Source organism: Malurus melanocephalus, unplaced genomic scaffold, assembly GCF_030028575.1.
Source record: "Malurus melanocephalus ecotype Western Australia unplaced genomic scaffold, MMel_1.1 scaffold_159, whole genome shotgun sequence".
Taxonomy (NCBI): domain Eukaryota; kingdom Metazoa; phylum Chordata; class Aves; order Passeriformes; family Maluridae; genus Malurus; species Malurus melanocephalus.
The window spans coordinates 1,465,813-1,490,660 of NW_026623391.1; the positions used below are offsets into that span (position 1 = coordinate 1,465,813).

The following is a 24,848-nucleotide window of genomic DNA, read 5'->3' on the forward strand; positions in this document are numbered from 1 at the left end:
AAGCTAAATATAAACATTTTGAAATCAAGTGATGTGGTAGGTTTAAAGAYGACAAAATATTTCAGTCYTTAATTTGGTAGTSCAGAGGGAGGTGTTCAGAGRTKTAATAAGAAYATTTTTTAAATTGTGTCTCAGTAGAAASAAAGTAAGGGCAGTATAATCAGAATTTTATCTTGTTTTTAACAYGGACAACACTAACAGTTTTGTTAGTAGGGCCACATGAACTAAATAGGGCCATTTGAAGGAATGAAAAAGTCCAAAGCTTACAGGTCAACACAAACCTTTCTGATTTAAACACTGCTAAAAGCATAAACTGAATAATTTCAMARGACTTAATTTTGTYCTGCTATTGAGTTTTCATCATCAATCAAAGTATCATTTTGAGATTTGCAATTAATATGTTAAAGAAAGCTGCTACAGAAATAAAGGACACCAAGTTACAGYTTAAAAGTAGAAACACATAGCCAAATATTGAGTCAAAGAAAATGCATCTTCGAATAAAAGGTGAGTTTGCCTTCTTTCTGTATTGAGCTTTTGACATTAAGAAGAAAGAGAATAAAGGGCAGGTATTCATCTTTGWACTTGCCCATGAAAGACATTTCAAATGTCTGGAAAATTAAGAAGGCAAATTAGCTGTATAATATTTTTATTTTACTATATTGAAATTTTATGCACTTTATACTTTATCAGAGTAAAAATAGAAAATAATTGTTTCATATAAAATTACAAAAAACAGAATAAAACACAAAAGAAATACATMATTATTAGCAGAGTATAAGTGTCTTTATTGAATAAAAAGTATGCAAAAACCCTTCTGTTTTACAAAAACTTGAAATATTCTTTCTATGTTTTCCTTCTGGCAGCAACAGAAAATCCTTTGACAATATATTCTAAATCTTTTGTTTTACTGAAGACATCAAGTTAGTCACAGGTTTCTCCCTCAACTACAGAGAGTGTGATAATAATTTTATACCACTTGAAAGATTCTTTCATTACTAATTAGAACACGGTAGAAAAGCAGATGGAGCCACAACAAAGAACCCCAAGGACCATTACTCCTACTGAAAGGCTGCAAAGTAACAACAGGATTTATTTACAAAGGGTGGGAGCAGAAGTTCCCCCATGGGGCTTTTCGTGTAACAAGAATAGGCAGGGGTATTGATACTAGTTCTCAATATTGCTGTGTGTTTGTCCTCCCACAGTCTGGTTTGATGGAGGAAGCTGGTATTTTAAGCTTCTTTTCTTTTGTAATRTGTATTAACTAAAAAGGCCTCTCAAGAACTCTGCTACTGGAACCAGTGACTTGTACTGACTTGTGTTTACTCATGGAGTGCTGTTCATGYAGAGCTGCTGCCCTCAAATACCAGCTTCACATAATTCTTGGTAAGCACACCTGCATCTCCTGCACAAGCCATCTTAAAAAGTTGCCAACCAGTGATATCAACTCTAACAGCAAGAAAAGGGGTGAYGTTGACCTTTCGTGACAGATACATTTCCATTTTCTGCTCAGAGCTTACAAATTTTTTAAAAGCAAAATGACACCAGMATGCTCAGCAGATGGAGTGCTGTAAGAGCTCAAGGAAAACAACAGTAAGAGTTACCAAAAGAGTCCAGCAAAATACCTTTGATTTTATAATCAYGTCAATAATGAAAAAACATAAGTCAGAACTATATGCAAGATTTCTAGTCAACCAAAAACTATCTGTGGATGAGCAGCCACCTACAAAAAGCTTTGTCCTCAAGACACCTTTAGGATACACACAAGTATTTGTATTGTCTGCCTTCTGCCTGCAAGGGTGACTCAAGAGCAGTAGCCCAGTGCCCTCACTGCTCTACACCAACACACTTTATGCTCAGAACATCACTGTTCAAGGGCTTTGGATTTAAGGTTTAAGAGTAGCTCAATTCCTTACAGAACTAAAGGTCTTCCACTGTAATTTTTAAGTGTTACCAGAGGGGGTTTAATTTATAAAAAGTAGGTGAATATCAATGGTGACATAATAATTATTCTGTTTATTAACATGAAGGGGCAAAAGCAACCCCAAATTGCACCATTCTTAGACATTAAAAGAAGCAGTCTAACAAGCACCAGTGCAGAAGCTCAAAAGCTGCAGCCTATGTTTTACTGCACATCTAAATTTGAAAGAAGCACTGTGAGTAGCTCAGAATTCAGGATATATCCCAACTACTTATAACTCATCATCCAGTCCTCAAATTGCATCCAGCTCTGGARCATGCACTTGGCTTAAGAAGCTTCAAAAATATCACTTGAAGTTCAAAGAGAAATTAAATAAAAAATACCTCTTTGTATTTAATATACATTAGACTGTACAATGATTGGGAAATTAAACTTCAGTTCTCTGTAAAAYTATTTTCAATTTGTTCCTAACCAGGGACTACTGACTGTGATTAACTTAAGTCTTCAGGTACTAAGGTTGGCTACCATGCAGGTATAAACACCTTGCAGAACACAGCCTTAATAATCCCCAACAAAACAATCTACTTCTTGGGCGAGGGCTGTTTTTTCAAGTTTTTGAATCACCTGATGGGGGATGGCAGTGGGGRAAGAAGTTCATCTTTGCTTTCTGCGAAATGGCTAATGTCAAGCACATATTTCAAAACAGGTATTTGCCCTCATATATGCATATTATCTACATATTACAATGAAATACTCATAATTGGCTTTTTACCTAAGCCATATCTAAACTTGAATCTGCTTCTTCAGCACTGATCTCCAGTTAAGTCTAGTCTTAGTTTCCTTTGCTTATAARCACAGAACCTCTTTTAAGAACTTGATGCTCTGTAACATTTAACATGTCTTTCAGCTCTGCTTGATTATCTGAGAATAATTAACATACTTTGAACTTTGAAAGCATCAAATGCCATTTGGTAGTTCAGCAGAGAACAAAAGACTGGAAAAGGCTGCATTCAGACAACTAATCAGCCTGGGGACTACAGGGACTTCATTTTTGTTAAAAGCATTGCAGAAATGACTTCGCACAGCCATGGTCACAGCGTTGAGCGGTTCCACTTCTCACTAGCTGTGGAAGTTGTGGTGACTCCTTAAGTTACATTAAAATATATATGCTGTTAAAAGATCCAAATCTATGTGAGTCTCAGTTCTTTATAGAAAATCATGCTCTATATTATATGGTCGAGAAACAAAGAAAGTTTCCAATTCCAATAAAGGTAAGAGCACCAATTGCTCTGGTTATAGAGGAAAGGCCTCAGGTTCCCACTTACAGGTCCCAGTGCTTAAATATCTTTCTCTGCTTGCAGGGATGCTGTAGCCAGTGCCACTGCTGTAACTGGCTGTGCAATGCCATGGAGCTGCATCTTGGCCAGTTTCTTCTGCTCACACTCCGTGACCAAGCGGTTCAGCTCCGCTGCGCTGTACCCAATCAGAGTCTTCAGGTCRCACACGAATTTGTACACAAACCTCTTGCCTTGCACTTTGCAGATCATGTCTCCATCATAGTAATACCTGCAAAATGAAAAAGAAATCAGCAACGGACATTTTCAGCATCTGTAATCTTTATATGCATCTGTTAACTTACTTAAGATCACCAGAGGCCAAAATACTATTTTTCTCCTCAAGATTCCCATAATTTTATATACCAAGATACTGTTTGGGCATTTTCTTATATTAGAAAAAGGAAGTGTTGAAAATTGTCTCTCTACCATAATATGTTAAGGACAAACAAAACATGGCAATTATTTTACAGGCCATTGGAAGCACCAGCTCAGAAATAAGACCTAGAGCAGTTTAAAAACATCTTGGCCAGGAATGTGTCTTATATATGGTGCTTCGCCTTAGTAAGAATATATTGTCCTTCCCCTCATTATTGTCCTTTGCTTTGCCTTTCAAAAGAAAATAATAATGCTGAGAASAGGTTGAAAATTACCAAGCAGTTTCTAAGATATGAAAGCAGCAATTCTCTCCATACTGTCTTCAAAGATGGAAACAGAACTATAAAGACATGGATTAGATTTGTGGGGTTTTGTCAGGTTTTTTTGGTGTCTTTATTTTTGTTGGTGGGTTTTTGGGATTTTTTTAGTTTTAGTTCATATGCTGACAAAACTACATCTTTGCCTCTAGTTACAACTAAAAGTGAGTTCTCTAATTATAAATACTTTTTATATTGTGTGACAAAAGAATTATCAGACTAGGTMGAAATGTAGTGAGATAACAAGGTCTACATGACCTCCCTCCACTCCAGAAACAGTTAAAAAACTTTAGGTCACACYAATAAAACAGAAGTTAGAATCTTGCAGTTAGGTTGCTGTCCTTCTCTCACTGCAAGATTTCATAGAATGCACGTCACGTCTCTCATTAAGCAAACTTAAGTGGCTGGGATGTAACTTGGATCTGATGAGCTTAATAAGCTTGTGATAAATTTGGAAAATAATAAAAACTCAACCAATATAAATCACACAATTTAATTTCCTCAAAACCATCACCCAAATGTAGCACAAATGAACCCAGATCTCTTRACTGCCTAAAACTCAATCCTGTGAGTGACATGTTCATAAAGCAAAGATGATTCTTGTTCACTAGCAAAATTAAGTCAATTAAAAGATGAACTTCTGACTCCCAGCTCAAGCAGAAAAGAGGTAAGTTACTATGAGTCTAAGCAAATTTTTCAGATGTCTCAAGTTCTGGAAAAAAAAGGCCTTTTAATTTCTTACTTTTGAGAGTCAGGACCTAATAGCAGGACCAAAGACAGATGAGAGACAGTCTATGTAGAAAACAATGTTGGCTAAGTAGAAAATAATGTTGGTAAGCCTGYTGGTTACTGAGATCATGCAAGAAGCCACTAAGGTCTGTCACATAGTACAGGAAGTGTCAGAGTAGCTTATTATTGCTCTGTGGGTAAAGACAGTGTGGTTTGTTTGYTAAAGCTCTCCTTCAGCTTGCTCCTGAATGACACACAGTTATTAAAAAGCTTCCTTTTYAGTCCTTCTCCTCACTCTACCCCTCAACCTACCACCTGCCTCCCTTAACTCCTCTGTTTCCTTTTCCACATCTCTACACTTGTTCTTGGCTGCTACTAAAGCTTCCACCCAGCAATTCCCCATGCCAGCCCTGTCCTCCAAAACATCTCAGCACCAGCTGAAGGATTGGCTGTAGAATGGTGTCCAGCACCTTCAGCCTCTTACTGAGGTTTATTTGCAGTGGGCTGGATGAACTCTGTAACATGAGAATGGGACGATAATTTATGTTCAGCTTTGAAGTAGAGTCTTGTAGTACTGGACAGTACTGGGGAAGAATTGAGCAATAACCTGGTGTGTCCCTTCTGTGTGAAAATAGTGTGTGGGAACACTGGGCAGACACTCATGTTGAATATGACAGGGTAGAGGACATAGAGAAACTAAGCTCTGCTCACTTGAGACAATATGAAGCACCCAYAGAAATGCAAAGTTTGTAAAATACGGCTGTGGCATATGTCAAGTGGTGTTGGCCATCATTTTTTAAGTTATTTAACTGTGTACAAGCCTTTAAATTTATTGTACAATCCCGTATAATCATTCCTATCTCAGAAAATGCTGTAGAACAATGTTTTAAAAAAATGAAATACACTTTTAATGATTTAGTCCACATTACTGATGTGATCAGAAAGGAAAAGGACCACAAAAATTAACTATGTTTATGCAAAGGCTTAAAACATGCAAGATTCCCATATTTTATGCTAAAAACACTCAAAAATCAGACAATGTGGCAAGAGGCTATTTTCAATATTATGGTGAATGCATTTCTGATTACAGCCTTTGCCCATTCAAAAATACAGAAAGCTAAAAATAAATAAAATTAAATATCCATGCAAGTTCACAAAGCCACCAAAATGTTCCAAGACACAAGGAAACTTTGYTTCAGAAGAATACAGGACATGAAGTATTTTCAAGTCTCACTTCCCTAATKGATAACTAAACAGATCTGGATTTTTAGAACATTTACCAAGATAAGTGTAACAAAAAACAGCTGCTCTTCTCTTTCTACCCCTCCACCCTAGTTTCTATACAGCCTACTTTTCCTACAGCTGGGCAGAAGAACCAGCATACTTCTCAATAATACCAACACGATTTTCTCYATTAATCAATAATCAACACAGTGATTTCAATACATTAGTAGAGAAAACATATCACCATTTAAGAAACTTCAGCTTGGCAGCAGTGTTTATCACAGGAGTAGCAAGAGGAACTAAATATCCCTTCAGACATTAAAGCATTAGAAAACATGTCAACATTGATGCAGCTGCCAAAATGACACCACTTTGAGGAATGTGATTTCTGTARTTCTGTGAACTTCTCTAATAGTGATTTATGCAAATTGCTGTTTAATACCCCACTGATAAGAACGTTATTCCAAAGTTCTTCAGCTGCCTTTGATATCTTCTGTAGAGTTTGTTGACAAAACCCAACGTTAGTTAGCACGGTTTACACACTTTTTTTGTTTCAGAAGGTTTTCACATATGCCTTAAGTACAAAGACTCACAGAATACACAGGTTGGAAACATGGGAATGGTATTGGAACAACACAGGCTAAGGAAGAGCTGTACTGGAAAGGTCCTGCTTTGGGCAGGAGGTTGGACCAGAGATCTCCTGTGGCCHCTCCAACCCAAAGGATTCTGTGATTCTAYGAAAAAAATCAACSTTCTATTTCATATATAAATAAWRCAAGAATGACCATACAAGACCACTCCAAAGATCCATCTAGAACAGGAATAGACTASAACAGACTGAATCATAACACCTAAGGAAATGCATGAGAGAAAGTATTTACCAATGCTCTTCCTTGCTTTCAGTGACCTGAGGCTCAGGAACTCTTAGAAGTTCCATCTTTCAATACCTAATATTCTTTAAAATATTTATTTTCATTAATTTTTCCATTTGTCTGTCAAACATAAAATAATTCTGGCGTCCACAATACTGTGCCTAAAGAAGTTCTACAACAAACAAAAGGGTGTTGTTAAACTGTTTATCTCGTGCCTATCAAATGCTAATTAAACCTGCCCTAAAAAAGTAAAGAAAGCCAGAATATGATACTTTACAATAATTTCTTACAGAGGTATTTTCAAATAAAAGTGGATTTTTTTAAACAATGCTAGAGGAGTTTACTTTAAAAAAACAAACCAATCAAACAACACATAGCCAAAAGTGAAAATGCTAAAAAGTAGAACAGAGACCTCAATCAATAGGCAACTTCACTCATACAAAAATAATTTCTAAATCTGCTTAAATAATTTACAGGATTAGACAAAAAACACCTTTCTTGAAACAAAACAAGAGAAATATATGTAACCATATCAGAATAAGAAATGAGAAGTTCACTCTCAATGATTTCAGAGAATGCAKATGAATTTTCAAATGATTCCAGAGACTAAAATAATCAGGGAAAAATACTCCAAAATTCAGGTACTTGCATTCTTGCTCCTCCTCAAGTGCATCACCCACAGTGATTCAATTCAAGTCCCTTTTACCAACGTCAAACTACAAAATCACAACAGAATGATGACACTGAAACACTTCAATTTCTTCAGATCACTGTGATGTTGGAATCTCAACTGTTGAAACTTAGCTGTCAGCTRTATTTTCAATTTAAGATCCACGCAACAGGAGCAATTAAATGGATCAACAAATATTTGAAGCTATAAAAGGCTGTTACATACAGAAAACCACTAACAATTACAGAAAAGTATCTGCTTTACTCCATAAAGAGAGTAAGACACAGCAGAACATAAAAATAAATTAATAATTCACATATTTGTGTATCTTTCACCAATAATCAATATGGTTTGGCACGCTTCTAAAAGCATTGAAGATAAATAAAATATCTACTGAAGAGAAATAAAAAAGAGGCATATTTCTGGAAGTGAACTACTCAATCATCTTGAAAAAAGAAAATCTATTTTCAAGAAGTTWTTCTACCAGTTATTCTTTCTTTAAAAATGAAATTTTTAAATTTCAGCGAATACCTCATCCCTAAGACTAACACAATCTCATGGCAAGGACCAGCACCAGAAGATTTGGTTATGCCATTACTAAAAAAGCTGAAAGTTTTGCATTATGGAAACTAAAAATGAGGYAGCCAAATGAAGCAAATCATACCTGATGAGCTCCTAAAGTTTCTTACCTCAAAGCCCGACTMAGCTTCTCGTAGTTCATCGTGGGCTTGTTCTTGCGCTGTCCCCATTTCTGTGCAACCAGTTCAGGTTGATTCAATTTAAACTCTCCTTCATCACCAACCCAAGATATACAGTCCCGAGCATCTTTGTCAGTGAGAAGTTCTAATAAAAACTGCCACAGCTGGATCTGGCCATTGTTCCCTGTTGGAACAGGAATAACAAGTTCCACTTCAAGTTGTCCTTTTCRTGTTGCCCTCACAGCTAAGAATTTTCAACCAATATATTAAAGCAGACCAACACATAATATCTGRTGGAAGGAAAACTTAATTAATCTGTTCTAATGATTCTTTTGTAATCATTTTCCTGCAAAGTCATCAGAATCCATTTTAATTAAAAAATTATGCACACAGGAGAAGAATTAATCAAGATTTCGCATAAATCTTCCCCCAGAATTTCAAAAATGGCAACCCCCCCAAACATAACAATTTATACACGTATCTATCTTTAAAATAGAACAGATTTAGCACACACACACACACTGCACATATACGTAAAACAGAAGCTGTTTCTCTCAAAAAATTGGTCTCCATTTTCAATACCAAATACAAGAAATTCAAAAGAACCCCCCCAATTTCAGGTTACATTAATGTAACATCTTTCATGTCCAACGATTAAGATTTCTTTCTAAGTSAAGTACCTACAGTTAAGTTCCTACATTCTCAACGAGAATTTATGGAGCAGATCTGATGACTAAAGAGAGAAACACAAGAATACTCCTCACTAATGTCAGTCAATAAAACCTTAGCCTAAAAATTAAAAATTCCATCATTAGAGGCTTTTATAGAGTCTAAAACAAATAAAAATTCAAGGAGGAAGAGAATATAGTATTTAACAGAAAAATTCACAACAGTAAAGACAACCAAAACAAAAATTACAAGGAAAAATAAAGAATTAATAATCAGAGAGCATGTAGAACATAACAGTAATTTCAAAATTAAACTGCCAATTTAGTTCAGTTTTCCAGACATGCATTCATTTAATTAAACAAGAAATATRAAAYTYTGTAAWTTTTGAAGTCRCCAGACTGAGGAGGACAGAGGAGGAGGGCAACCGACAGTGCAAGTAGCAGCTRGGCTACATTTTACAACACAAAGTTTATTTTCTTCTCTTTCTGCAAGCAGAAAGAATTAAAAGCTTGAAGAAATGCAATGCAGTGGTTTGAGAGGACAGACTGTTAAGTGATGGGGAAATCTATGCATTTTATTTGCTGCAGGATGGAAAAACTGCAGCACCAYGTTGACATGGTGCTTGTGTGAACTCTCAGGGCTGCATGTGTGCACCATGGATTTTTGTACCTATGGCTCCCTTCATACCACACAGACTCCTACAAACCTCACATTTGGAGCTACAAAGACGTGTTCCACCAAACCATAATTCAAATTAGTGAATCAGTGTTCAGTGCACTGGCATGTAAAAACAATGGAGGCAATACCTGTTCTGTTCCCAGGGGAACTCCTGTCTTCCCCGGAGATCCTTGGAGCTCTCTGAACTTTAGCTGCTTTTGCACTGCTGTTTATCACTTTGATGGTGGTTGGGGTAGCAGGCTGTACAGAAGCTGGTATAATCTGAACAGCTGTAGAGCAGAGAATGTTGCAGAACATAAATTATAAATTGCTTGCACAGAAACTGGCATATTTTATTTATTACCTGTATTATCATAACATCTAGAAGCTAGGTTTTTTCCTTTGCTAAAAACGCACACTGCATTAAGTCACAATGCTAAGTATAATTTAAAGACTTTTTACCTCTTATATGAAAATTGCAGTTTTAGACTCATTGCAGAAGTGTCACATTATAGTTAAAACACCAGCTTTCGTTTATTCTCACATGTATTATATGCTTCCACAAAAAGAACTCAAACTCTCTCATGCCTTCATTTTCATCTTTATGCTGTTCCCACATGATCTGCCCTAATGCCCTCTTCTCTTATAACAACTGAATTTCAGGTATGGAGGTTGTGCAAACAGCAAACACCTATTGCAATGGTGCAGGAGGACGCATGACCAACTCAAGCTGGCTTTAACTAGACACAACCACAGGACATAATAAACAGTCTGTCTAWTTAACATATAAGCTGCTTACAAGTCTTCTGAAAATTGATTCATTTTAATTATTGATGATGCTGCTTCAGCTAAAAAAATGAGCTTCAAAAAACTGGAAGGTTACTTTAATGTATTATTTCTAATATTGGTTCCTAAGCAAGTCATCCCCACCACAGGCCTCTTCAGTTTCTGGAAACACCATTTTATTTGAAATTATAATTTTACTAGATCCATTCATTACTGCAATATATAACCTAAAGCCCTGAAACAAGTAAAAGTCTCAAATATGTTTCCTAGACAGCTTATTTCAAGGAAGTGGAAAATCTGCCATCTGAAATGAAAGTTACAAACTTCCACAGATCATGCCAAACACTGCCTTTTAACCAATAACCAAACATACAGAGTAACTCAACKCTATGTTTTGAAGTTTAAAATATGCCCTCCTCTCCTCCCCAAGGAAAAATTCTCTCAAGTGATTTTCTAGATGTTGTACTATCAGAGTGCTGAACCACAACAGAGTGCTAAACCTGCAAACAGTGAACTGTGTGAATTAATGCTGACAGAASTACTTACGCTGATCAATAGTAACAGTTGCTATTTCTCCAGAGTGTTCTTGGCTAGCCAACACATCTGCAAATTGGAAAATAAAAAGCAGGTTTATATTTAACCCACAAATTTCAAGTCACCTGAAGATCAAAAACTTCCACATTTCATAGAGGAAAAAAATAAAAAATTGCTATCAGTCTGCAGAAGATGTACAGTTCATGGTCTTACAAGTGGAGACATTTAACATCCTGTCACTCAATTTTTAGAAGGAAGTATATGGCAAATTTCCACTATCTTATGCATTCTCCACCCCCAAAAATCTTAAGCTGTATCACATAAATGAAGGTGGAAAGTTATTAGTCTGGCAARTTATATCCAACCATGGTAAATCTAAAACACACATAGATGTTACTGTATGCACACACAATGCATCACTTAGCAGCTGCACTGTGTGCTGTGTACCATCTAAGGATCTCACTGCCTTTGTTTAATAATCTCCACTTCTATATCACACAGACGTGTACATTTAATAACTCACAATCAACATTTAATTATAGAACTAACAAATTCAGCAGATATACAAACTATGAAGCTTTATAAAAAACAAAGGAGGAATAATTATTCACTACATTATACTAATTATGAGGTTTGATAAAAGACAGACAATGCTTAGTATGCAGACATGTTTCATAACCTCCTGTTATCTTGTACTGATGCTTTAATTTTTATCCCCAATATTAAGTAAGGGGGAATTGACTGCTCATAATTGGTTTCATATTTCAAGAAAAAATATTTAAATAAAAAAAGAAAATAGAGAGAGAGAGAAAGAGAGAGAGAGAGAGAGAGAGAGAGAGGGAGAGAGAGAGGGAGACAGAAGCAGGGAAGGGGAATAAGTAAAATCAGTTACAGAAAAGCCTGCCATACACTTTCGAAGAAGCTCCAGGTGGCTCCAAAGGATTTCTCCCCTTGGGACGCGCTGGAAGAAATCTTCTTGGCTGAGGCTGCAGAGCTCCCGCCCAGGGATGCTGAGCGTGTTGAGGTCAATGTCAGTCATGCTGAACTCCTTCATCACCCACACCACCCAGTGGAGCACCTGGTCTGTTGACCACTGAACCGGGTCTTCAAAAGAAGAGTGAAACTGCAAATCATCTCAACATATACTGCAAGGTTCCTCCTCGATTGTATAATAACTTCCACAGCAGTAAATGCATAACATCAAGAAGCAGAGTTATTGTGATCAAATCTGACTAGAAAGTTGGTGACTGCTCTTACAGCGGTGATGGAGTGGTGTGGGTTGGTGGGGTGAATTTAAAAAAAWTTAAGAAAATTAAGAACTRAAGAAAGCAAAGCTTTTTAAGTCTATAAACATTTATCTAGGAGCTACAAATTTAATGTTGCTTAACAAATGACAGTTACATGGCAAGATTTTTCACTGATGCTACCTGAAACAATGGAATGTTGCAAAAGACAAACTGTGAAAAAAAGACACACCACAAGGGTGTTGATCTTCCAAACATTAGCAGCAGAGAACTTTTTCATTAAAGTTGCTAATTTTAAAATAAATCAAGTTGTTTTCATTGGCAGAACACAATCTGCAAGGAAACATATATGACTACTGTCTCTAACCACTTCTGTRGTTTCCAAGCTTTCTGCTGCTCCCTTTTCTGCCTTTGTTTCTCATTACAATTAGTATTTTCCTTCCTTGTAGGTACCAAATGCTTGGATTCTAATAGCAGAAATACGTTTAACAGAAAAATATTCATAATCTCTAATAAAACCACCCAAAACATAACATACAGAGACAGCCACAACACTTTAAAGACCTGCTAAAAGCTAATTTTTCCATTTGCAGCAAAACAGAGAAGCCTGTAGTGATGAAGACATCAAACCACTACTTTCCTGGATGATTATTTACTGACTGGACTTGACTCTTAACATCAACATACCGTGTCTTCTGAAAGGATTCAAGAAATAATTTTGGATTACAATGCAGAACCTAGGGGCACCTTATTTCAGCCCAAGTCCCTACAATGTCTACTCAGAAAGCATTAAARATGTTATTCTTTCTGGGAGTGTAGTTCGGCACTTTTTTCTGATACCAAGAGAACACGATTATTTGTAAACCATGGATCTCAAACTAGCATGAYTTTCCTGCAATCCTGTGACCCACAAATTGTTAAAACTTTTAAAGACACAGTTGTGGGTTATGGGGTTTTCTTATAGCATCAACATTACGAAAGTTTATTAAAATATWATTCAACATAACAACATTAGTTCAAGTAATTTTCTTCTGATATTAATGTTGAAAGCATGATGAAAAGTATTAGTCTGCTTCTGATAATCCYTCACCTTTTTTTCAAACTTTCTGCATCAAATCCCTGATTATCAACAGATATAACATGATGAAAACTACTTTTGAAGTGCTTACCAATAAGAAAAACAAAAAGCCATGAAAAGCCTATTGCTTTACTTATAAAAAATACACTCAAAATATTGGCAAACTACACGTCCTGCAGAGACCTTTGACTTGACTAYAATTCTTAAACACTTCCGAACATCCCCCTTGCCAAATACATTCCAGTTGCACATGTCTGCTCATATGTAACAGCTTCCTGAATACGCCTTGACAGTACATTTCTGCCAGTCACAAGAAGCAATTCAGCTGGATAATCTCCCAAACATGATATAGGTCTATACCCCATAGTGCCAGTTCAATCTTAAACAGACATTCAGAGATGGTTTTTTTAGCCAACATTAAAAGAGCAATATGCTAAGTAAGAACATTAACTAAAAAAAGATAATCATCAGAATATTTATTTTAAGTTCTGAATCATCTTCCTCCAGTATGATGAAGTCCAGTACAGCTTTTCATGTAAAATCTGATTTAGCAAAATATTCAGCATCCTCCAGTCCATTTGTTTCAGCAACATTATACGCAATGCCCACCAAGTACTGAGTCTACAATTCCACACACACCTGAAGAGCTTTTATCACTAACATACACATTTCTAAGGAGGGCAGGAAGAAAGGTGCTTTCTAAAAATTGGATTGACAAGGTAGTTATGGCATGAAAGCACTCATTTAATGAAACCATTACAAGGAGCATTACTTTTACTTCTCTTTGGTTTTCAGATTACGTACTGGGAAAAAAAAATTTCCCGTGAGGGAGGTCAGGCACTGGTACAATGCCCAGAGAAGCTGTGGCTGCTGGAYATGTTCAAGGCCAAGCTAGAAGGTGCTTGGAGCAACCTGGTCTAGTGGAAGGTGTCCCTGCTCATGGCAGGGRATTGGACAAGATGGTCTTTAAGGAYTTTAAGGGACTTCCAACCCAAACCATTCCATAATTCTACAATTCCTACCTATGGAGGTATTTGCACTGTACTTACCCATACCACAGGTTTCCTTCCCTGAAGTGCCTGAGCACCAATCCCCCATGGAACACAAGAGCCCAGCCCCCAGCTGAATCCACCCAGAGCTGTGCACTATTACCATAAGGTATTCCAAGGCGTTCCTGCTCCTTCCGGTAGCCTTCCAGTGCTGCAGCCCATCGTGTCACTTGCTCAGACGTTTCGTCTGAAATTGTTGCAATATGTTTWGTTCCATCCAAGGTTATCACTTGAGCTTCCTCAACAAGGTGAGCTTCAGCCTCTGCATGATGAGCATCTGGATCAATCACAACCTCCACAGTCTCCACAGGCTTCACAATTTCCAGGATGTTCAATTTGGGCTCTATCCCTAAGTATGGAAAGAACACAAAACTTAAAGACGGTAATGCAAATATGAGAAAAACATTGTTTTAAAGCTTTCTGATTAGGAGGGTTAGCAAACTCAGGAAAAAAACAGGACACAAAAGTGTAATCAAATTTCTGTGAGTGTCCTAAATGAGAATGACAYATTATATATCATTATTATATGCTTTATAATGATTCTATTATACAGAATACACCTTAGTAAGGTAAATAACATCCCTCTTTCTTCCCCAGTATTACAGCTTCTTGTTCCATTTAAGTTATCTAGTTCACAGATCTTGAACAGAATGGTCAGCATGTGGGCATAAAGTACAAGTATTTTGGTCCATAACAAATATACCAAATAAAAACTCCCAAAACAAACAGAAAAAGCAACCTCCAAAAGAACCCAGAACAAGCATCCAGCTTTATTCCAACCATGAGGCATTTCTTTCAGCCTTTACAATACTTCTCTGATAACTCTGCGGTCCACATACAGCAGTTAACATTTTCTTTCAGTATTCTGCAGCAGACACTGTGTTAAACAGTAAGATAAAAGTAGAAAATTCTTCACATTTYAGGGCTTCATCAGCTATTCATGTTTTGGCTTTATGTCTGTCATTTCAGATACYAGATCATGGAGCTACAAGATAAGTCTGTATCTATTCTGCAGCAAGAAARAACACATTCACTAATGCTTTGTATCACCACCTGCTCTGCTGTCTTCTGACCTGTTTTGTCCAGCTAGTGCCTCACCAGATCTCTGACATTGTACAGAAGATTCTTCAAAATTGTTTCAATTTTTGGGACATAATTTTCACTATAGAGCCAGCAACCACACTTACTTTAAGCGATTTTTATCAAACATATTTTCACATAAAAACCCCCCAAGGTTTACAATTCCATTTTATCATGAGTTGGAAAACCTTGACTAGGGTGAGGCTGATGAAAATATGATTTACTGAACATCACATGGCCAAAACAACTTCTGTATCTTATACCATAAAGATATTACTTAGTGCCCTTTCTGTCTAATCTATATCAAAGCTTAACAGAAGATGGTTCTGCAGGTAACAGCCTTAAAACCTAAAACCACAATCCAGTCATAGTTTGTAAGGGAAAACAAAAGGAGCATGTACCTGTGTTACAGGTAAGAATAAACCAAGACTTTTTCAGACAAGTTTTCCTCTAGATCTTAAAATGCATTCAGCTTGGAAAAAAATATTAGAAAAGGAAGAAACAGTAGAAAGACCATAGGGTACAAAACTCAGAAATGAAATCAAGGATGTGACAATAGATGTAGACAACCAGTAAGCGGCTGATTAGATGAAGCAAACATGAACAAAAAGCAAACAAATGTCTTATTTAGGAGAGTGTTTTATGTAGGCTATCTAAGATTAACACATACACTACAGGCTTCTTTCAAAAATGGGTAAGGGAAGCCAYTAAGGGTTAAGATTCTATTTTTGATTTTCAAAAAGAAAGAAAAACGCTTCTAGAGAAGTACAGTTTATTACTGCTCAACGAAATAATTCACTGTGTGTCAAATAATTATATGTCAAAAAAAACCTTAAACTAAATGCTTTAGCCACAATACAAAAATGAATCTCAAAGCAATGAGTCTCTGTCAAGGAAACAGCCTGGAAGTAAAAATGTGAATTAACAGTCTACCACCTAACTTATTGCAACACGAGCTCAACATTAATTCCCTGGGTTTGTCTGCATCTTTCCTCACATCTCCCTTTACCTACTGCACAGGAGATGATCAATCTTCCTTGGACAGTACCCAAGTTGTGGAACACAATGCCACACATACCAGAATTATAGGCTAGTGAAAGCAGTACAAAGCTTCAAGAACAGGAGTTACYAAGACACATGTAGATGTTGCCAGTACTACCAATTGTCTGAAGGCAGAGAATATACTGGGGTGATGACTGACTTACAGGGAGCCTGCTTGGTTTCTCCCATCCTGAAATGTCTYGTATTAACCACAGCCAGAGACAGGACATTAGTCAAACAGCATTTTTAATCTAAATCAGTGTTGTTACACTTATGATTTGTTCCTTTACACACTAAAAATAACAAAAGCCTACTTATTTCAGAAATTATTACATAAAACAAACCCMAAAATATTTTACTGTAGAGGTCTTCAAACCAAAAGTTTTTTTCAAATTCTATAATATACAATGGAACACATTACTCAGAGTTTAACAGCCATGCAAGAGGCCCAGTTCAGAGCAGTACAGAACTGGGCTGCACTCAAAGTTGTTGCTCTCATAGGGGCAGGAAAACCACACACATCACCATTCCTCCAACCAGAGGAAATGAGCTAGGGCCAGGCAAAGTGTCAGAGCACTCTTTCTATTATAATGTAAAAACAGGAATGGCATTTTATCTGCTGTAGTATGAAACACTATAAAAGTACCACACTGAAGTTCAACTGTGGAAGAAGACTACAGAACAACTATATTTCATCTGGTATCTTTGAATTTAAAGCCAGCTGATCAAAATTTGATGGAACATTTGAACAGACATAGCAGCTTTTCTTTCAAGAAATAAGAGAGTCCAAACCACCACAATGTTCAGCATCACTGATTACTCCTAGCTGTTATGGGAAAGTTATGGGAAAAGAAACWTAAGTGAACTGAGTCTCTCAAAATCTCATCCACGCAAGTAAAATACAAGGATGACGTAAAAAGCTGCTTTCTCCCTCTGGCTCAAAGGGGCACTGTCAAGAGTAAYAAGCCCATTTTCCTGAAATAGCTTGCTTTTATTTGTATGAATGCTAYTTGTTTTTTGATATTCTGCTCTGCCATATTTTACATGCCTTCAACAGTCAAATTTCTTACAGGTTGCTTAAGTATCAAGGCCTGAAAAACAACACTGAGGRATGTTCCAAAGTGACACCAAAGTACTTAACATGCAAGACTGAGGTGGGGGGAGGGAGAAAGAGAGAGAAAAGGTGTGACAGAGACACAGAGCAAGAAGCTCCCTGTGCTATGAAGTCATGAACTTCAGTTTTATATTAAAGGGAAAAAACAAAACACAGGAAGAAAATGGAAGATGATAGTGAAGACATTTATCATTCGCATCCTTTTGAAAATGGAAGTCTGAATACAGAATACTACATGTTTTTCTAATTCCTTGAAGGGTATTTCTGTTCTATTTAAAAGCAGAAAGGTAGTACACTTCCCATTACATATGGGGAACTGAGGACTCAACCTAGCACTAGTTACCTGACACTCAGCATTAAATACAAATTGTGTCTTACTGAAGACTGTTAATATAAAGCAGAAAAGTTTTCTTCTGTCTAATCTACAATGAAGCCAAAAAAAAACCAAAAATGTGTTCCCCAAATTTTGCTAGTTTGCTTTGCTGATGTAACTCAGATAACCAATCCACTCCAGCARGAACTTGTCCCTGTTTGAAAATAAGGAAATAAACACCTGCAGCTGTTCCCACAGACGAATATGAACACAGACTTTAAAGAGTGGTCTTTATAGAGGGGCATATGCACGACAAAAAGCACAACAATGAAGCTGCTAGTTCCTGAGGATTTGACAAAGGGAAATCCTGTCATATCAGATAATACAAATAAGTTAYGCTTCAACAAATCCCTACCCACCTGGTTAATGCATGCTCTCGTCACAATAGTTTAGTCTGACTTCTGATCCAAAGAAAACAGACAATAGACACTGATCCTGGACCTTGATAAAAATTTTCAGTTAGCTACATTTACTTTCATAATATGATTGTTCCTAAAGCACACAGGCTCACTCACCTCACAGGGGTGAAACTGGCACCTACCTTCACAAAAATTTTTTGCCTGTTTTACTGTTTGGTCTGATATGAGTAACTACTCAATCTTSAGGAAAACCTCATACTGTAACTGATACCACATGACAGAGTTGTGTGGGTTCTGGATTTATGTTTGTTTTTGTTACTTGTAAAAATTATATGAAATTCCCCTAAAAACAAYTTCAAATAGTATTAGTCCATCACACCTTTTAATTAGTCCATTACACAATTTTAATTTTACTACTTATAACTACAGTACACAATTAAAAAGACATTCTGGACCTCYGTGACCATTCAGTGATTTTCTCAATTTTACAGCTAGGAATAGGAGGAGATAGGATTGCCCACAAGTATTCCTGCAATATTAGTTTGTACAACAGACAAATGTAACTGCTTACCTTGCCTAGATATTACTTGCACACTAAGTTGCACTGTTCCATCTGTTTTCACTCCTTGATCAAAAAGGCTTCGATCTGGGTCCAGCTTGATAAAAGGATAAAAATATTTTAAATATGTAATAGTCTCACAGCTACAATAAACTTATCCTCCTTTAAACTTTAGAAGCACTTGGTGACTGCAAAAAATTTTCTGAAGAAATGTGCAAATATTTTTAGCACTGCCTAGACATGGTACATAACAGAAAAGATTTGATCATATTTGAAACTTGCCACTCTGTTCTGTTTAAGGTGSTTTTGCTTACATTTTTTGACCTAAAAGAAGCAATGCACTACTGAGAAGTATCTTCACTACCTGAAAACTACCTACAGCTCCTTTTCTGTGTTTTTAACACCTTCATAAAAATTCTTACCTTCATAACAATATTCTCCCATTATTTCTGGAAAAGCCACAGATGTCTGATTATAACTTCAAATCAAACATGTAGCTAAATGTAATGCAAAGCAGTTATACCCTCTAACACGTGGCAATGCCTCTAAAAGCCAGGGGGGATTTCTTGAGTAAGGCTTTGCTACCTCTATACCTGAACAAAATCAGAAACCTTCTCATTTAAGTTCAAAACAAGATTAAACTCATGGAAGTTCAGGCAGCAACAAATGGTCTACCTCAAGAGAAAATAATAGTCATCGCCCTCATTTGTCTTTCACTCGCAAGGTGGTTTATTAATCCCACACCAGGAACTCCAAAAATATTTTGATTGTATTCATACTGAATTAGYGTGTATATATTAAATGGTCTGATGATAATAAACCTGACATAAAATTAAACTCTTATTTGTAATAAATATTTAAAATGAAGCATGAATTCCTTCGACAATGGAAGGAAAGTAAAAAGTATGTAAAACACTTCTCTAATTAAGAGGTTAAATCTTTCATAGCCTTTCAATTTACCTGAATATCTTGCAGACAAATTTCATGTGCATCCAAGGAACACTGCAGTCTGGGTTCCAGTAACTTCTTAAGATTTCCAATGGGCTCATTGATGTCAATAGCCTGACTCACAAATTCTGCTGTGGTGTAGGTTTGCTCGACAATGCTTAAATAGCAAATTAATATAATAAATCATTAGCTACATGTTAATAGAGCAAATATAAGAAAGCTTAATAAAAGTTRTAAGTAAACCAGATAAAAGGTAATACCGACTCTGAAATATTAATATCATGCACTATTAGTTTGAGTATTCTTCATTTGAGTAGCAAGTGAATTATTAAACTTGGTCTCAGTAATTTTACAGTTGTGTAACTCTTCTTTCACCCTGTCACAGCTAAAAAGCTGGGTTGAGTACCAAGATTCAAACCACCTTTTTCAAGAGAGTAAGCCATRGTTAACGTATACATATTGCTAACTTGCATGTAGAGTAAACTAATTTTGTTTGCCTTGCCTGGACTGCATTTAAAAGATATTCAAGTTAAAAACACAGAAACTTCACAGACACAGAAAATAGAAGGAAAAAAATGCTCACACTTATACATAGCAACTTCCCATGTATTTTCAYCAGTCAGCACAAGAATAACAAGCTTAACACATACAAGGGACAACCAGAAGGAAATACAGCAACATGGAGCCTYGAAGGAACCATTTGTCATGTGTGATGGTTGTCCTGAACTATAGCAGTGACAGTATTGGCACAGGCATTCATAAATATCATTGTTATGGGATTCGTGCTATAACAATGACCTTACACAGTTGGGCTCTCTTCATGTACACAGAAGGAAATCAGAATGTACACAGACATAGTCTGTAAGTAGTAAAAATATACAAGGAGCTCAGAATAGTAAGAAACTAGCAAATGTCTTTGAATTGCTTCTCCTGAACAGGTTCTTAAAGAACACTTAACCTAACCAACCTCAGTTCTTTCTATCCCACACAGTAACTGATGCTCTGAGCTTCCAAACACAGTAGTGAAAATTAGAAGGGAAGCACTGGGAACTAAAAATTCAGATTGAGGTTATAAAGTCAGAGGGTATCCTACTTCCGTATCTATGGTTTCTGTGGCCCTAACAACAGCACAGCTGATACTGAGTTTCATTTCTGCACTGTTGAAAACAAATGATCCTGTACACAAGTAAAGCAAAGGACTGGAGAAACAGAAAGGTTCATTTCAATTATAGAAGAATACACTGAAACAGAAAGGTTTGCAGCACACTCACAGACATTCTACTACAGACATGCATATAAGAAAAGTAAAGTACTAATAACGTAACAAGAGATAACCAAAACAGTTTGAGAGTTAACTAAGACTGAGGAACATGACGGCACTATACTGATTTCCTATAGTGGCTACACTTCAACTTCTAGAAAATCCCCGTTTAATTAGCTAAGAAACAGAAAATCTAATTAGTTTATTAATTGCTGCCTAAGGATACCAAAAAGTAAAGGCAGTACCTACCTTTCTTCGGTGCATTCCTGTTTCTCAGTTCCATCAATTTCAATTTCTATCAGCTCCTCTGCCTCTCTCTTAGTCATGGCTGCAATGTCTTAAGAACAGAGCTATGAACAAAAAAGAATTTTTTGTGTAAGTCACAGACCAAGAAGACTAGACAATGTTTTGTGTCCTATCAAAGACCAGAATAGCTTTTAAAGCCAAGAATTCATCTAAAAAATAAATCCAAAAGCTAATACAGATTTCACAAAATATATTACTATACCTGTTCTCCAACAAATGTTCTAGAAGCAAACACAGGACTATTAAGACATTTGCAAGAGCCAAAAGCTTGATTCTCTTGGAGGCACCCAAATTTATGGATTATCTTGTTGTTGCTGCAGGCCACTTACAGAAAACACATCTGAAAGTTCAAACTACCCTCCTAGCATGGCCGAAAGATGCTYGTAAGTTCAAGCAGCATTTTCTATTAAATGCTGCAGAAGGAACTTAGGGAGAAGACCCGTGATTTCTTCACAGATAAATGTCTTCAACAAACAAATTGTTTGTTGACTGTCCCATCTTTCCACCCATGCCTCCGACAGGCAAACAGTTTATGACATGAGCACATGAATGTATCTTGCAAAGTCCCAAACTTTAGTTAGTAAGGAAAGGGAAAGCTATTTTGTGATGACATTCTCACTAACACTGCAGATTTTCATGTCCTGTAAAACATTCCCTGTTGGGAATATAAATGGGAAATAAAAGAATTACATCATTTGGTCTGTAAAGACATAGTTTGTCTGGTATTATTGTGTTTCACTAAGCAGAACATATGCCATAACTGTGAAATACCTATGATAAAAACCCAGGCCCAATTATATTAACAGTTTACAATAAATAATATCATGTACTCAAGCAAAAGGTGCAGAAATTAGAAATACAGAGAAAGAAAAAAAAACACTGGAGAAAAAGCAAAAMATGACTTCTATTTAAATATCCAAAATAGAAGGGATCATCAAGATTTCCATTGGAATCATAATTTCCCAGGGACTACTCTATCCCAAACCTAACTAAGAGTTCTTACTGAAGACAAGATAATAAGGATGCTTACTAATCTTCTCAAAACAATAGTAACCTTCTCAAAAGCAATAGTAACCTTTTAATGTTTTACAGCTGTTACATAAACTGTCTAAAGAAATTCAAACTAATCATCATCTCCTTCAAAAAATATTTTGTAAGATCAGTTGTGAAGAAATCAAGTGCTGCATGTGGTCCATTCTGTAAGAYGCTACCAAGGTTAGAAAGTAAAAGATCACCTTATCAATATCAATATCTAACTGCTAGAAGCAAACCCAGAACTTGGTCACAGATCCAGCTCTGTGAAAATGCCCAAAGGGCCAGGGTAGTGTCTACTGAACAGGGCCCCTGGAGTCCAATGCCTGTATCATTTAATCTTGTGTATTATCCTCGTGATAAATAGGAAACACTGAAACACAACTTCTGAAGAATGCAGACAGGCTCAAACATCTGAATGCACTGACACCTGCATTATTACAGGTAATCTGCCAGACTTAAAAAATATTTCAAAACCGAGGTTTGAGCAATGTCCCTTACTGAAAACMCCCAAAGAAGCAAACTGGTATGAAAGAGGGGTGATTGTATTTTCTGTATTAACAACCACATAAAAAACACAAAACAAAGGTAAATTAACTTTTTRTGATGAAAGGAATTTACTAGTAAGGTAAACTGGGGTTAGGTTGGGATTTCTGTTCCTGGACATATTTGTATATTATTTATTGAGAAAACAGTGTAGACTTACAGAAAGAACTCACCATCTTGATAGATTTCTGGCAGAAAATATTCAATATGGCTAAATGCAGAATGATGCAGAGTGAGAAAGTACCACTGCCCATAGTAACAGCAGAGAGTTAGGTAAGGCATTTAAAAGTCCCTATGGACTCCAAACTGGCAGCTGGACTAGTAACTGTTCATTCCCTCTTCAAAGGCAGCTCTCATGGTTGACTCTCACAGGCTCTGCTATATTTTTGATTCCCTGGAGGAAACTAACACTAACATATGAGAAGGCACCTGTCAACAGAGCAATTTTCCCTTGTATGACAGCCCAGTGCTACTCCAGGATCTTTTACAATCAAGGGAGTAGTCCCTTTGTCCTGTTAAAGATCTATCTTTTCCCTAAAACACAGGGAGTTAAGCAAGAAATGGGTCCAGTGTGATATGGGCAAACTCTCTGAGTAGAATTAATGTTTGCTATCACACCAGGTAACTGTGAGATGGGRTTCAGCTCTGGAGCCCATACACGTTATCAGCTGATACTGAAGCCCAGTCGCTGGAGTTATCTGTGCCCCATAGAAGCTCTGGTGTGTGCAGCACATGGTTCCTATCCATCCGTATTATCCAAACTGTAAATATCAACACAAAGCAGGTAACAAAGCAGACAGCCTGTCCTGCACAGATTGTCTTTCACAACTCATCAGCCAGCTTGGATTCATGACAGAAATAGTGGAGCACTGAACAGAAYGAGAGAAAATCACGCCAGACTTGATGTGTTTAACTTCTTTATCGACGACCTGAAGCGAGAAAATAAAGCCATGTGCAGCATGTACCAGGCCGAACAACAGCAAGCTAACTACGCAAGATCACGGCAATGCAATGCAATCAGGCTGGAAAAGACCTGCGAGATCATCATGACTGAACACCACCATCTCAACTAGACCATGGCACTAAATGMCACATTCCATCTTTCCTTTAACATCTCCAAGGACGGTGATTTCAACACCTCACTGGGCTGCCTGGTCCAATGTCTAATCACCCTTYCAGTGAAGACATTCCTCTTAGTGTCCAACCTAAACCTCCCGGGGCACGGCTTAACAGTCTTAAACTTAAGACTTTTATTACTGGTTTGSCRAGGAGCASAGCCCGATCCCCACCTGGCTGCAATCTCCTGGCAAGGAACTGTAAAGAGCGATCGAGTGCCCCCGGGACTCCTTTTCCCCAGGGTGACTCCTCATCAGAATTGTGCTCCAGACCCTTCCCCAGCTCCGCTGTCCTTCTCTCGGCTCGCTCCAGCCCTTCCATGTCCTTCTCGAAGCGAGTGGCCCAGAACAGGACACATCACTCGACATGCTTCGCACCAGTGCAAGGGGAGAACCACAAGACGCCACATCCTGTTACGTTTTCACCCAAAACAAAGTATTTACAAAYGGGCACAAGTTTTTGCGCGCTGAGGAGGCCTCACAAACCCGTGCCCGCGCTGCCCGAGCCCTGCGGCGGGAGCACTCGCTCCTGGATTCCGGAGGCCCTTCCCCGCGCCCGCCGAGGMGCCATCTCCCCGCAGGCCTCGCTTCCCGCGGCGCCTCCGTGTCGTTTTTTGAACCCAAAACGGAAATGGGATCGCGGAGCCGCCGGGGGAGAAACGGAAACAAAACACGGGCCGGGCCGCGCTTACCCGCCGCCACCGTCCGTCCGTCCGTCCGTCCGTCCGCCCGCCGCACCGACACGTCCCGCCGTCCGTCCGCGTCCGGCAGCTCCCACAGCTCCGGGTCCAGGGCTGGCTCCGGGAGCGGCTCCCGCCAGGATCGGGGAGCGCGGGCCCAGCGCGGGGAAAGCGCGTGACACCACCGCGCCCCCGCACGAACTACGGCTCCCGGCGGCCCCCGCGCGGGAACTACAGCTCCCGGCGGCCCCCGCGGCTCCGGAAGGCCTCGAGGGGC

At 37.8% G+C, this 24,848-nt stretch overlaps 1 protein-coding gene across 3 annotated transcripts; it reads right to left on the reverse strand.

Annotated features, from left to right (window-relative positions):
• Positions 1 to 375: 375 nt before the first annotated feature.
• Positions 376 to 24,788, reverse strand: GABPA (GA binding protein transcription factor subunit alpha). Of its 3 annotated transcripts, none has more exons than XM_057371850.1 (10): positions 24,378 to 24,511; positions 21,142 to 21,242; positions 19,644 to 19,788; positions 18,696 to 18,780; positions 14,261 to 14,506; positions 11,696 to 11,890; positions 10,799 to 10,855; positions 9,616 to 9,756; positions 8,132 to 8,324; positions 376 to 3,484 (listed from the first exon to the last, which is right to left on the reverse strand). In XM_057371850.1, the coding sequence occupies exons 2-10, from the start codon at positions 21,216 to 21,218 to the stop codon at positions 3,256 to 3,258; spliced, it is 1,368 nt and encodes a 455-aa protein (XP_057227833.1). In that variant the 5' UTR covers positions 21,219 to 21,242; positions 24,378 to 24,511; the 3' UTR covers positions 376 to 3,255. The 3 variants fall into 3 exon arrangements, with proteins under 3 accessions (XP_057227833.1, XP_057227831.1, XP_057227832.1); XM_057371848.1 differs by lacking the exon at positions 24,378 to 24,511 and adding an exon at positions 24,584 to 24,788 and having other exon boundaries at positions 377 to 3,484; XM_057371849.1 differs by lacking the exon at positions 24,378 to 24,511 and adding an exon at positions 24,066 to 24,371 and having other exon boundaries at positions 377 to 3,484.
• Between the last annotated feature and the right edge of the window lie 60 nt (positions 24,789 to 24,848).